This window comes from Podarcis vaucheri, assembly GCF_965113315.1.
Source record: "Podarcis vaucheri genome assembly, chromosome: 13".
NCBI classification, from domain to species: Eukaryota; Metazoa; Chordata; class Lepidosauria; order Squamata; family Lacertidae; genus Podarcis; species Podarcis vaucheri.
The window spans coordinates 21023601-21038550 of NC_138751.1; the positions used below are offsets into that span (position 1 = coordinate 21023601).

Sequence of the window (14950 nt, forward strand, 5' to 3'; positions counted from 1 at the left end):
CCCCCGAAGCAGCTGCATTTTAGTGCTGGGAATATGATCCCAAGGATCGAACGACACTTCTCATTAAAAATATTTTTAACTAACGGGCTTAGACCACATCTGTTTCTTTCAAAAAAAAAATCTTGGAAGGGAGGGGCAATAAATTTTCCTGCCAAAAAATGTACTTGAAGGTGCTATTTGTTGTAAATAGCATCTTTTGGGTACAAGGGAGTTTCAGGAGGCAAATGTAAGGTGCTCCCCTCCTCCAAACATATGATTAACCCAATTCAGATCAGTGGGGCCCCATGCCTGATTTTTCTTAAGGGAGGAGAGGAGAGGAGACCAGTTTTGAACGCATGACGTAAAAATGTGTTTTAACATGCTCTTTGACCCTAAAGAGCTGCCCCTTCCCCTGAGGTAGCCCATTGGGGATGGAGTGAGAAGGACGCTGAATTTTTCCTCTTCCTCTTCAGGTTTGTTCCTTTGTTGCCCTGTATTATAATGTCATCATTGCATGGAGTCTTTTCTACCTGGCTAACTCCTTCCAGTTACCCCTGCCTTGGACTGATTGCCCAGCAGCAACCAATCAAACCGCTCCAGGTAAGGGATTGGAAGGTTTGAGGAGGAGGCGGGGCTGAAGCTGCCTTGATGTCATTGTACGGAGACAAAATGAACTCCCGATTTCAGGAAGTGCTGATGAACTTGAGATACAGTGGTACCTTGGTTCTTGAACTTAATCCGTTCCGAGAGTCCTTTTGACTCCTGAAACTGTTCGAAAACCAAGGTACGGCTTTCGATTGGCTGCAGAAGATTCCTGCACTCAAATGGGAGCCACGTTGGACATTCAGCTTCCAAAAAACGTTCGCAAACCAGAACACTTCCGGGTTTGCGGCGTTCGGGAGCCGATTTGTTCGGCAACTAAGCCATTCGGGAACTAACGTTCCACTGTATATATATATTTGCCAAACTAATATTTTTTTCAATTCTGTCCTCCTCAAAAAACCCCACAATCTTCAGTTAACCATACCAAAGTATGGATGGGAAAAGGGAGGAGAGGGTCTTGGTTATTTTGTCCCGTTACCTTATTTATAAGAATATTTATATACTTCTATTCATTAAAAATAACAGTGATTTACAAACAATTGTGCATAAAACTACGCAATAAAAGCCATATAAAATGTTTAAATCAGAAATAAGCTAATTATTGTGGAAAGCTGGATTTTTAATTGCCTGCATAGGCCTGATGGAATAGGAGAGTTTCCAGCAGGCATTTAAAAATTGAAACAGAAGTTGCCTACTAATTCTCTTGATTGGCAGAATATTCCACAGCGTTGGGCCGGTGACACGAAAGTCTCAGCTCCTTGTTGTCAAATAAGCCTCACCAACGACACTCTGCCCCTAACCTTTGCACCTCTCTCTCTCTCTCTCTCTCTCTCTCTCTCTCTGTGTGTGTGTGTGTGTGTGTGTCCGTGTCCTTGTCCTCATCTTAGAAACGGAGTGTGGCCACAGTTCTCCCACCGTCTACTTCTGGTACCGCGAGGCCTTGCATGTGACCAACTCCCTTGATGAGAGCGGAGGCCTTGACCCGGCTCTTACCGGCTGCCTCTTTGCCGCTTGGGCTCTTGTGTGCCTGGCAATGATCAAAGGCATCAAGTCCTCTGGCAAGGTCAGTCGCGAGGGCACTTTCCCTCTCATCAAAAGTTGACCTGGGTAGGAGGAAGTGTTTTGCTTCATCAACACCAGCTGAGCAGCAGAAAGTTTGATCCATTGGCCACAGGTTTCTACTTTGTCAGTGCGTTCCCCGCATGGGATGCACTTGCAAAGCCCCACCCGGCTCCCTGCTTAGCACTACTGCCCCACAGCTGATATTATCAAGTGACACCAGCCAATGTAGAGGTGCATTGGGTTTGGAAGAAATGGCCAACTTGGACCTTGCTGGCAGGCCAGGATTTGCTTGTTGACCAAAGTTTCCCTACTCCTGCTCTGATTAATAGTGATTTAAAATCATGCTTTGCCTTCAAATTGATCAGGATCCATAAACATGGTTCTAAGATTGTCCACTACTGGTCCCAATGTCAGAGTACCTGGGATGGAGAATTTAGAAATGAAATGCCAGCGTCTTGTACCAATGGTTGTTTCACCACAAACAGGCTGTCAGTCCCTGGTTTTGATTTTCTCTCTTCACCCCCCGTCTCCTTTGCAGGTTCTGTATTTCAGCTCTCTTTTTCCCTACGTAGTCCTCTTGTGCTTCCTCGTACGGGCGCTGCTGCTAGAAGGAGCGGTTGATGGGATTAGAATCATGTTCACGCCCAATGTAAGAGCTCTGTGCAAAGGAATAACACTCCCGTACATGTGTGCCCACTTCCCCCAATGCATGCAGATTCCCTTTATTCCCCCCCCCCCCCAGCATTTAACCGCAGGGCTAGCATTATTTCACTTGTTTACTTATAAAACTTCCATACTGCTGGAGGAAAGTTGTGCAGACGTGTTTAACAGTGAAACGAATCCAAACCAAACAATTAAAAACTGGCTTAAAATAATCCAGTGGAACAACGCATCAAAACTGTTGGCAAAAGAGAAGGCAATATTACTGCAAGTAATAGATTAATGAATGCATATAGAAAACGCTGGAACATAGGACACTGGTGGTGCTGTGGTCTAAACCACTGAGCCTCTTGGGCTTGCTGATCAGAAGGTCGGCAGTTCGAATCTCCACAACGGGGTGAGCTACCGTTGCTCTGTCCCAGCTTCTGCCAACCTAGCAGCTCGAAAGCACGCCAGTGCAAGTAAATAAATAGGCGGTAAACAGCGTTTCCATGTGCTCTGGTTTCTGTCACAGTGTTCTGTTGTGCCAGAAGTGGTTTAGCCATGCTGGCCACATGACCTGGAAAGCTGTCTGCGGACAAAAACCAGCTCCCTCAACCTGAAAGCGAGATGAGCGCCACAACCCCATAGTCGCCTTTGACTGGACTTAACTGTCCAGGGGTCCTTTACTTTTTACCTTTTAACCTAATTTATAATTTATACTGAATCAGACCATTGATCCATTTGGCTCAGCAAACTCCTGCCAGATAGTGACCACTTCATCAATGCATGAAGTACTAGCCTTGCATTGGCAAGTAGGTACATATATGGGCATAGAGAGTGGAAAGAAATGTGAACAGTGGAGGTAAATCACTGTGAAAAGTGGAATTCCTATGTAAAAATTAAATGCTTACTAAATAAACAGAGGCTGTTTGCCAGAGCGGCAATCGGAAATGGGGGGGGGGGAGCAAAATAAAGGTGACAAAGCACAGTTAAGACAAAGGTGGTAAAACCTGTTGTGTGAGAGGAGACCATTATCTTGATTTGGGCCTAAACGCATAGAATCAAACTTCCTGACAAGTTCTAATTTGCCAGTATTTGCTTCTATTAGAAAAACCCCTCTCCTTTTCTGAGGATGAATTCATGAGGATGAATCCTGTACCCTTGTCCTCTTTGCCCAACCTCTAGCTGTCCATCTGGAGAGACATGCAGGTCTGGCGCCAGGCAGCCACCCAGGTGTTCTTTGCCCTGGGACTGGGCTTTGGGACCATCATTGCCTACTCCAGCTATAACCCGCGCCACAACAACTGCCACATCGACGGGCTGCTGGTGTCTGGGATCAACTTCCTGACTTCAGTGTTGGCCACGCTTGTGGTGTTTGCCGTGCTGGGCTTCCGTGCCAACATGATCACACAGGACTGTGTGGAGAGGTGAGTAGCCTGCCTGTGTCCTAACCCCCCCCCCAGCCCACTTTTGACATACAGTGGTGCCTCGCAAGACGAAAAGAATCCGTTCTGTGATTCTCTTCATCTAGCGGTTTTTTCGTCTTGCAAAGCAAGCCCATTGACGGATTAGCGGATTAGCGCTATTAGCGGCTTTTAGCGGCTTATCTGCTAATCGGATCAGCTGATAAGCGGCTTAGCGGCTTAGAAAAAGGGGGGGGAAGGAAAAAAACCCAGCAGGAACTCGCAAGACATTGTCGTCTTGCGAAGCAAGTCCATAGGAAATTCGTTTTGCGAAGCACCTCCAAAATGGAAAACTCTTTCGTCTAGCGAGTTTTCCGTCTTGCGAGGCATTCGTCTTGCGGGGCACCACTGTATTTAGCTCTTTTGGGTTCTGCTGCTGTAGGACAAGGCTGCAGGCAGGGGCATCCTTGGCTTTATTTCTCATGTCCAGTGGTTCTACGTTGGGGTTTTTTGAGCAAAACACGAAAGCATGTATGCAAACAAGTAAGTTATGCAAGGTTGTTTATAACTACCCTGATGCCATCAAGAGATCAAAGAATCACACACGCACACAGGAATTCCTGGAGGGGCTCTCAGATCCGCCCCTTGCTGAGTTAGGTTTGTATCCAACCATAGTCTTCCAAATTTTACCCATCCACGGCCATTTAGAGGGCTGTTTTGGAGAAATTCCATTCCATTCTTATTATTACAGTCGTACCTTGGTTTTCAAACATCTTAGTTCTTGAACATTTTGGCTCCCAAACACCGCAAACCTGGAAGTGACTTGCGGTTTGCAAACTGTTTTTGGAAGCCGAATGTCCAACGGGGCTTCCGTGGCTTCCGATTCGCTGCAGGAGCGTCCTGCAGCCAATCAGAAGCTGCGCTTTGGTTTCCGAACGTTTTGGAAGTTGAATGGACTTCCGGAACGGATTCTGTTCGACTTCCAAGGTATGACTGTATTCTTATTTAAATTTGTGTACCACACTTCATCTGTAGATGTCAGGGTGGTTGACAACATAAAAATACAAGATAAAAAACACAAAATACAGTGGTACCTCAGGTTAAGTACTTAATTCGTTCCAGACGTCCGTTCTTAACCTGAAACTGTTCTTAAGCTGAAGCACCACTTTAGCTAATGGGGCCTCCCGCTGCTGCCGCACCACCGGAGCACGATTTCTGTTCTCATCCTGAAGGAAAGTTCTTAACCCGAGGTACTGGGTTAGCGGAGTCTGTAACCTGAAGCGTATGTAACCTCAGGTACCACTGTACATAATAAAAGCAAGAACAAAAACAAACCAGTCATCCCCTCCCACAACTATTTTTTCTTCTTCTTCTTCTTCTTCTTCTTCTTCTTCTTCTTCTTCTTCTCCTCTCTCACTTGAAACTTATTTTGGCATCATCCAGGGATCCATTCAGTTTGAGTAAGGTTCATTACATGCTCCCAAGCTTCCGTCCTTCAGAGGAGCAAAGGGAAGAGTCTCGAAAGTTGTGTGTTGATTACATTCCTGCTTGCCTTCCCTGATGGAAGGAGCAAGCTTGGAGACGGATCATAGTCCAGGGCATCAGGTGCCCTTGGGAGACGCCCTGGGATACCACATCATTGAATTATAGAGTTGGAAGGGACCCCAAGAGACATCTGAAGGCAGCCCTGTTTAGGGAAGCTTTAAATGTTTGATGTATTACTGTATTTTAATATTTGTTTGTAAGCTGCCCAGAGTGGCTGGGGAAGCTCTGCCAGATGGGCGGGGTATAAATTATTTATTTATTTATTTATTTATTTATTATTTATTTATTATTCCAATTTCCCACAATGCAAGAATCTTTTGCCCAACATGGGGCTCAAACCCACAACCCTTAGATTAAGAGTCTCATGCTCTACCCAGCTAGTTGGCTTTGTGTTTTCAGATTTGGAGTAATTCCTGATTAATGGCCTCGCTGCTTGCCATTCTTTTCCTTTCTCCCCAGGAATACAAAAACCCTGTCTCTTCTAGCATCAAACGGCTCCCTCCCTGCCACGCTGCCCCACCTTGGAAACTTCTCTGACCTCTCGGCTGCTGAGTACAGCGCTTGGTATCGTGGTCTTCAGAACGACACAGCAGAGTGGCTGCAGATGTGGAAGATCAGTGACTGCCGCGCAGAGGATGAGATGAACAAGGTGACTGGGGAGGAGGAAGGACGGCAGGCTGGGCTGCTGCAAAAGGGGGGAAAGCCGTCAGAAGCAGCTGCCTATTGGGGTTGTGTCCCAGGGGCAAGAGATGGGCTTGCATAACTTGTGCTGTGCCAGTCGAAATGTAGCCTCCTGCCTAGTGTGGCAGCATGTTTGGGACTCTGTGAATTTCCCTGGAATTGAAGTGTGTGTGTGTGTGTGTGTGTGTGTGTGTGTGTGTGTGGATGTACACACACACACACACACACACACACACATAATACACACACATGGATACACGCTGTATACATAGGGTGATCAAGCAGACCACAATCCATGGCTGGTGAGCTATGTTTGTGTGAATGAGACATGTATGAGCTGTGCCTGAACTCTCATAGTTGTTTTTAAAAGTGTTTAAAAGTCACCTTTGAGGGACTCTGTTTTGAGTAGCCAGATCTGCATTATTATTATTATTATTATTATTATTATTATTATTATTATTATTAAATAGTCATCATCGTACTCGTAGTATATTTATATCCCGCCCATCTGGCTAGGTTTCTCCAGCCACTCTCGGTGGCTTCCAACAGAACATTATTATTATTATAAATTATATATTATTATAATTATATTATGTAATAATAAAGCAATGAAGCATTAAACATTAAAAACTTCCCTAAACACGGCTGTCTTCAGATGTTTTCTAAAAGTCGGATAGTTGTTTATTTCATTGACATGGGAGGGCGTTCCACAGGGCGGGTGCCACCACCAGGAAGGCCCTCTGCCTGGTTCCCTGTAACCTCACTTCTCACAAGGAGGGAACCGCCAGAAGGCCCTCAGAGCTGGACCTCAGCGTCCGGGTAGAACAACGGGGGTGGAGATGCTTCTTCAGGTATACTGGTTTGATTGGCGCAAGGGCAACCAATCATGAAGCTGCTTCACCAGCTTCTCAAAGCAGAGCACTGTACAGCACTGGCTGGCCCTTGTGTCAATCACAAAGCCTCCTGGAGTCAATTTTAAGGCAAAGGGGGAAAGCCTTCAAAAAAACAAAACAAAACCAAGGAGTGAGCACTTAAATAGATGAAGCCCCATAAACCTAGTGTGGGAACATTTGGCCTTCTAGATGTTGCTGGACTATAATTCCCATCATCTATGGCCATTGGTTATGTTGGCTTGGGCTGATGGGAGCTGGAGTCCAACAACACCTGGAGGGTCACATGTTCCCCACCCTTAGTCTATGCCAGGGTTTCCCAAACATGGGCCTCCAGCTGTTGTTGGACTACAACTCCCATCATCCCTATCTATCCGGACCAGTTGTCAGGGATGATGGGAACTGTAGTCCAAAAGCTGCTGGAGACCCAGGTTGGAGAAACCATGGCCTATGCCATGAACAGAGCCATAGTCCCTGTTGCTATTCGATTAGGAGTGCCACAAACTGCTACTTCCTGTATGGCAGATTGCCCAGGTGTTAGGTATTTCTTTCTGATAGGTGTAAGCTTGTCATTTGCCCATTTCAGTGGCTGATACCCAGATTTTTCTTCTTTTCAAACTCCCAGGATGTGGAAGGCACAGGACTGGCTTTCATCACTTTCACGGAGGCCATGACCCTCTTTCCAACCTCCCCATTCTGGTCAGTGCTGTTCTTTTTCATGCTGCTGAACTTGGGGCTGAGCACTATGCTGGGGAACATGCAAGGGATCATCACTCCATTGCTGGACAACTTCCACAGCCTCCAGCGCCGGCGGAGCCTCTTCACAGGTATGGCAGAACCCATAACCAAGAGACGGAACAACATCCATCAGGGGGCAGAAGAGTGAGGTGGATGGGTTTTATTTTGCAAAACAACAAAGTTCTGTAGTGTTGTACAGATGAAAGCAAACATCAAATAAGGTACAACAAAGGCACAATAAAAATACTTCAAATAAGTAATTGTCATCTCTCTTTAGCTGTAAAAGGCTCCCACTTACAAAGGTTGGTAATAAGGCAGTCCCTGCCCTCAGGATTGCTGTCTAAAAGGCGCAGCGCTCAGAGAAAGGGGACTGGTAGGCAGGAGGAAAAAATACAAACTCAAACACTAGTTTTCAGTTTACAAAGTTCTTGTAATCTTTCTCTGTGTCTCCTGTCAAGACTGGGGTGCTGCGTTCTGAAGGCAAAGGAAGGACCGGACCCTAATTAATACAATAGACACGAGGCTTGACCAGCAAGACCTGGGAGAAAGTGCGCATGCCACTCCCTGGCCCAGGCCATTTTTATTAACCAAAGGACTTTAACACAGCGTTTGTAAGAACCAATCAGATTTCCTGTGAGCATTTCAAAAAATCCCCACGTGGGGACAGATCAGAGGAAGCCTCTTAACTACAAAGAACTATTTCCTATTTGAGCATGCATACATGTTCAAGCTAAATAAAACAGGAACCAAGGAGGAATACATTTAGCAAACCCCAGAAGTCATAAACAGGCAGTAAACAGGAAAGCCAGGCATTTTATCACCTCCACGTGAACTCTGTTTCCTAGCCCTAAAATCTACCTAAAGATTAACAAAAGCTACATCAAAGCTACCACCTTATCTTTCTGTACCCAGGATGCCTGGTGAAGCAACTGGTCCGTGTAGAATGCTTTATAGGTGACTGTCAGGCATAGAGAAAATGCGGCAGAGGCTTGTGGGGTTGATGAGAAGTCATGTCAATGACTCAAACCCAGTCAAATCAATGCTTTCACTGCTGACACAATGGCTTGCTTCATTTTTCATAATTCCTCATAGCAATCCTGCCTGACCACTACACCGGGGCCCCTGCGGTCCAGCAGGTGTCCAGCCAAGCCAACCTGCTCTCCTTTTTCTCTCTCCCCACAGTGCTGTGTTGTATTATTGGATTCCTGCTGGGCCTGGTTTTCGTGCAACGGTCTGGCAGCTATTTTGTGTCCATGTTTGACGACTACTCAGCTACCCTGCCCCTGCTTATTGTTGTGGCTTTTGAAGCTTTTGCCGTGGCCTGGATCTACGGAGCAGACAGGTAATTCTCTACCCTGCTTTCTCAAGAGAGGGGTGGGCAGGTGGGAGAGAATGTCTACCTTGTGGCTTTGGGCAGAGCCTGTTTCTCTTCTTCCCCTGTGCTTCCGGGGTATCTTAACACCTGAGGTGCCTCGTCTGCCATCTTGATCCTTTCCCCTTCGTCTGCAGGTTCTTAAGCGACATAGAAGACATGCTGGGCTGGCGGCCTTGGAGGATCTACAGCTACATGTGGCGCTTTGTCAGCCTGGGAGCGATGCTGTGCCTGCTGCTGGCGAGTCTGGTGCACTTGGCTATGAAGTGGCCCACCTACCAGGCCTGGAACAGAGAAAAGGTAAGAGGCTCACCCCACCTAGTCGCATCCCTTCATGTTTCTGACCAATAGCAGCTGCCCCTGCCGCTTTTCATTTTTAAAAAGTAAGCATAGTCTGGGGACCGCTCCACTGTACAGTGGTACCTCGGATTAAGTACTTAATTCGTTCCGGAGGTCCATTCTTAACCTGAAACTGTTCTTAACCTGAAACACCACTTTAGCTAATGGGGCCTCTTGCTGCTGCTGCTGCACCACTGGAGCATGATTTCTGTTCTCATCCTGAAGCAAAGTTCTTAACCCGAGGTACTATTTCTGGGTTAGCAGTCTGTAACTTGAAGCGTATGTAACCTGAAGTGTATGTAACCCAAGGTACTACTGTATAAAGAACCAGGAGTCCTGTGGGACCCTAAAGCCTACATCATTGTGAGCTTTTGTGCATGCAGGAAGGGGATAAAAGTGGCAATATGGGTGAAGTGCAAGAGGGAACTGAGTGGCTGAGCCCTGCTCCCCAACTTCCACCAACAGGTTATCAAGTCCTGCTCTGTACCCAGATGTGGCAATGACTTTACTTGCACATAGTCCCCATGGGTGCTTCTGCTGCATATCCTAAGCAACAGGTGTTTTGATTTGGATCTGAAAGTCACGGGCTGAAAACTGCCGTGGATTCACTAGGTGACCTTCTCCAATCCACTGCCTCTTTTACACTCCCTGTAACAAAACAGTAATAGTGATATATTTCTTGGTTGCTAAAAAGTCAAGATTTAGGGCTTTTAAAGCTTTAATCCAGGGTTTCCCAAACTTGGGCGTCTACCTTTTATTGGACTACAACTCCCATCATCCCTAGCTAGCAGGACCAGGGGTCAGGGATGATGTAGTCCAAAACTACAGCTGGAGTCCCATGTTTGGGAAACCCTGCTTTAATCCACAAATGCAGTATTTTTTTCCAGTGGCATTCTGGGGAGGGAGCCCTCTGGCTCTTTGAACGTGTGTTGAGTTGCTCAGTAATAACAGACAAGCTTCCCAAAGAGATTACACTTGATTACAGTGGTACCTTGGGTTAAAAACTTAATTCGTTCTGGAGGTCAGTTCTTAACCTGAAACTGTTCTTAACCTGAGGTACCACTTTAGCTAATGGGGCTTCCCGCTGCCGCCATGTGATTTCTGTTCTCATCCTGAAGCAAAGTTCTTAACCCGAGGTACTATTTCTGGGTTAGCGGAGTGTGTAACCTGAAGCGTCTGTAATCCGAGGTACCACTGTACCAGGTCTTCCATTACCAGGACTATCTTTCCATACCGTTTGGATCTGGAAGAGTGTTTTGGTTTTGCTCTGGGTTAGTTTAGGGAAGCCCACCATGAAACCCAACTGGCCTAAGAATGTAAGAAGAGAGTTCTGGTGGATCATGCCAGTAGCCCATCGAGTCCAGCGTCCTGTTCTCACAGTGGCCAGCCAGGTGCCTAGAGGAAGCCTGCAAGCAGGATGTCAGCACAACAACACTCCCCCCACCTTGTGATTCTGAAACTAATATTCAGAGACATATTGCCGTCTTCAGTGGAGGTAGATCATAGTTTCCATGGCTTGTAGCCACTGACCGCCTTACCCTCAATGAATTTGTCTAATCCTCTTTTAAAGCCATCACTACATTTTGTGGGAGCAGATTCTAAAGTTTTAACTATGCACAGTGTGAAGAAATATTTCTTCTCTCTGTCCTTATCCTGAAACAGTCATCTTCCTTGGATGGCCTCAAGGGAGGGAGAACAATCTTTCCCTACCCACTTTCTTCATATCATGCATGCACTTATATACCTCCATCCTGCCACACCCCTTTTCTTGCCTTTTTGCTAAATGTTACAGAAATTTTGTAACCTTTCCTCATAGGGCAGTTGCTCCAACCCCTAGATCGTTTTTTGGTTGTCCCTTCCTGAACCTTTTCTCAGCTCAAAAAGAGAACTGTTTTAATACCACAGGACATATTGCTGATAATGTCAATTCCCTAAGCAAAGACAAGGGCTGATGGGGACATTTTCTGGCTGTGCAGCCATTGAAGGCCTAGTGCATCTTGGACTGAGAGAAGCCTGATTCAGAGTCCAGATGGGCCCACTAAATTTCCATTCCTACATGGTTGATAGTAAATTTCAGTTTTGAAAACCAGTAATAATTCTTATCTCCCTTTCCAGGCAGAGGAGCAGATGCTGGAATACCCTCCCTGGGCCCTGGGCCTCCTCGTAGGCCTCATTGTTCTGGCTGCTCTCCCCATCCCAGGGATGTTTCTCCGGCAGCTTTTGAAGGATTGGTTTGCCCAGCGTGGCAGCCGGTCTGGCATGGTGATGGCGCCTGTACCCACTGAGGATGATGACGAGGTGGCAGAAAGAGAGAGCCCCGCTGATACTGAACACCAAGGCAACGGGTACTTGCTTGTCCAGGCAGAAGATGGGCAAGACTGACGGGAGGCACTTCCAGCTGGAATGTACCACGTGGAGGACATCTGACCTGCTCCGGCTCCTCGATCCTCCTGACCATTGGCTGTATTTTCCAGCCTCTGATAGTGGCGACCATGTTTGTTTAGACACCCACCCACACCCCCAGTGTGCTATTTATGGCTTACAAGGCTGGTGCAGCTTTGGGGGGAAAAGGGATGTGAGCATGAAGACTTTCATGCAGCTGGCCCCAGTGCCTCCTTCACACCTGCCGCAACCAAGGAGATGAAAGAGACGAATGAAAGAGGACCTCTGAAGTGATGTGGGGGCAATCCAAGAAAAGCTGCTGGATTACTAATTGTTTTTAAAGAACACCTTGTGGCTTTCACTGCTGCCACTGAGCCCCATTTCCCTTCGCTAGAATCGCGATGCCTTGTTGCAGTGCCTCCACTAAAATGATGGCGCAGGAACATTTGAGAGCTGAAGTTAATATGATTTTGGAGGGCCACGCATGTTCCAGAGGCAGAAAGTGACAACTCTTGGGATTCCAGTAGTAAAGGAAAGCTTGAGATCTGATGAGGCATTGACTCACTGTTACAGGATCCTCCCACTCTCCTTCACATTCATCCCATCTCTCTCTCCCTCCCTCCCTCCCTCCCTCCCTCCCTCCCATTGTTTTACCCACTGTCTATTGTAAGCCTCTTGAGGGCAAGGACCTATTTTTCCCCCTGATGAATCTTTGGGTGCCATATTGCTCATTCTCACCTGAAGATTGTTCAAGCTCAGCAGCTACTGGCATGAAAACGCCCTTCTCCCAGGGCCAGTTTCTGTCAAGAGCCCTGCAGTACTGTTAGGGTCAGGATTGGGTTTGCCGACTGATGCAGGAGGAGGAAGCAACAGGGGGCGGGGGCTGAATAGTGGGAACCAGAGTTGGTGGTGAAGGGATCACTCCTTCCACTGCAACTTCAGTCACTTGGGAAGAGGGAGCGAGGGAGCTTTCCTGCGAACTGTGAGCTTGGAGCAGCCAAAGCTGAAGGTTAAGCCAGAGGCAGTAACAACTGAACAGGAGCCCTAACAGGAAGGTGCAGTTTTGTCGCTTAGAACCAGGCAGCACCTTCACTGATAGGAACAGACCAACCCACCCTGAAAGAGTGCACTTTTGCAATCCTGACCTCAAAGAGTGAGCCAAGTGTTACGAGTGAGTGCACTATGCTGGGTCCTTAAAAACATGGCAGGTGGAGCATGGAAACTTGTTGGGACATCTTGGTTGCTTCCGTCCAGTTCTAACCTTTTCATCCTGCTCATGAACCCTGAGCTCTGCATCTGCAGCTGAGCCTGTACAGTTATTGGCCTGAGTAAATATCTCTTTCTTAGTTGCAAGAAAAAGCACCTGCTTGTTACATGTTTTTGGGCAGGAGCCAGCAAAATTCCTCAGTGGAAGTCAGTATTTTCCACAACCCGACTAAGGGTGATGTTGAGAAAGAATTTGGTTGAGCATTTCGACTGGTATGAGATACAGGACTAAAGAAAAACTCCACGTAGTCTAGGTTGTCTTAAAGTTACACTGTTGTAAATGCAAGGGGGGAGGGATGACATTTTATGGTTGGTTCTGAGTGCAAGAATAGACTGTGCCAAGTAATTTTTCAACACTCGGTTGGATGTTGTAACTCAAGGCTAAAAGGTAGCAGTCAGTAGACTGTTTTTAAACTATTCTCCATGAGGATAGTTCATGTAAATGGTTCAGTAAATGAACTTTATAACGCAGTTATTTTGTTTCTGGGACTTCTCTGTTCAAGCAAAGCAAGGAACCAATTGTTGGTGGTGGCTGGGTTTGAGTTTCTTACAAGACGAGGGGAGCACAGCTTGCTGTAGCTCATAAGTGAGTCATATACAGGAGAACAACTTTTTAACGAATGTTTGTTTTTCTCTTTTCAATAAAAGCTATTTAGTAGAAACAAGAATTTGTCCTACGATCTCAACTCTGGAGGTGGGGGAATCAACTATTAAGTCAAGTTGCTCCATTTGTTTCTCAAATGTTTCCTAAATGTTAAAACAACAAAGAGTTGTGTTATTATAGCGTTATTTTTCAACTACAGTTTACTACATCAGGTGCATGGTTATTTTAGTTACAGAAATACAGTATATTTTCATATGGTGAGAGAAATAATGTACAGATTGTAATAATTACATTATTAATGGTAACCTTTCACACACAAAAAATATTGATAATAGGCATCCTGGCATTGGTGAGCAAATAAGCACATGTAGATCATAGAATTGTAGAGTTGGATCATGTAGTATAAGAGGAAAAAACACCTTTGCCCCAACAGTAGCCCAGCAGTTTCAAGTTGCAGTCTCATTTTTAAGTTCCTTTGTTCAAGGATGGTGGCATTAAGCTCAGTTAAAGAGTGTCCTGTATGGTTTCAAATATCCCTCTAATGCTTTCTGGATAATGCTGTTCCTGGTGTCCTTTTATTATTTCACAAAGAGCCTTTCCTATTATTTTACAGAGAGAGAGACTTCGCCGTTTGTCCTTTGTAGACCGCAGAAGGGTATTGCTGGCAGATGATGGCATAGATCACTTTGGAAGATGAGCAGATGCATCAGCTGCTAATGTTTCAGATGATGCCATTAGATTCCAACTGACCAATACAGTCACCAATACAACCCCTTTTTTTAAATCATAGCCTGTTGTGCTGTAAAGGGCCACTGTGCTTACAGCTACTCTCTCACAGCCATAACCAGTGGTTTTTTTCTGGAGGGATGCAGGGGTACGCATACCCCTAAATATTTTGTTAATCTAAGTTTGGCTTCATTTGAGGGCAGTATTTCAGTAATGAATAGGAAAATGAGAGTACCCCTAAACCATTTTAGAAAAAAACCACTGACCATAACTATTTAAATGATAAATACTTGTTTATGATTGCATTGCAGCTATTTTTATTTTGCACTATAAAACTCTGGCCTTGTTTCATGCCATTTGCCCCCAGGCACCAAGACACCTAAGTTCTGCCCTGTCCAAAAGGCCTCACAGGTAAAGCAGCACAGGTGGTCAGAGCATCGTGGTCCAAGCATGGAGCAGGCGAAGTCACTCTTCCCTCACCATGCGACCTTTCACAACGGCCCTATTCCTGCATTTATGTGCCACGTGATGGATTTTGCAGCCAATCACTTCAAGCGTTACACACAAACATACATATCTACCCTCGTGTGCATTCTGGTTGTGTAAAGGCAACGTAGGAAGTGGTGTGAATAGCAAGACTTCAGTTAATTAATGGGTTTGGGGTTTTTTATTTAAACAAAAAAGTTTGAAGTTCTTTATAAAAAAACAAAAGAAAAAC

At 45.9% G+C, this 14950-nt stretch overlaps 1 protein-coding gene across 2 annotated transcripts in view; it reads left to right on the forward strand.

Moving 5' to 3' along the window:
* The window catches only part of SLC6A16 (solute carrier family 6 member 16), a 28365-nt gene extending 14795 nt beyond the window's left edge, over positions 1-13570 (forward strand). For both annotated transcript variants that reach the window (XM_082196956.1, XM_082196957.1), the window contains exons 6-14: positions 453-579; positions 1470-1645; positions 2183-2293; positions 3472-3713; positions 5694-5883; positions 7431-7632; positions 8726-8885; positions 9053-9215; positions 11370-13570. In XM_082196956.1, coding sequence (XP_082053082.1) covers positions 453-579; positions 1470-1645; positions 2183-2293; positions 3472-3713; positions 5694-5883; positions 7431-7632; positions 8726-8885; positions 9053-9215; positions 11370-11636 — 1638 coding nt within the window. In that variant the 3' untranslated portion in view covers positions 11637-13570. The remainder of the gene's footprint in view (positions 1-452; positions 580-1469; positions 1646-2182; positions 2294-3471; positions 3714-5693; positions 5884-7430; positions 7633-8725; positions 8886-9052; positions 9216-11369) is intronic.
* Positions 13571-14950: the final 1380 nt, after the last annotated feature.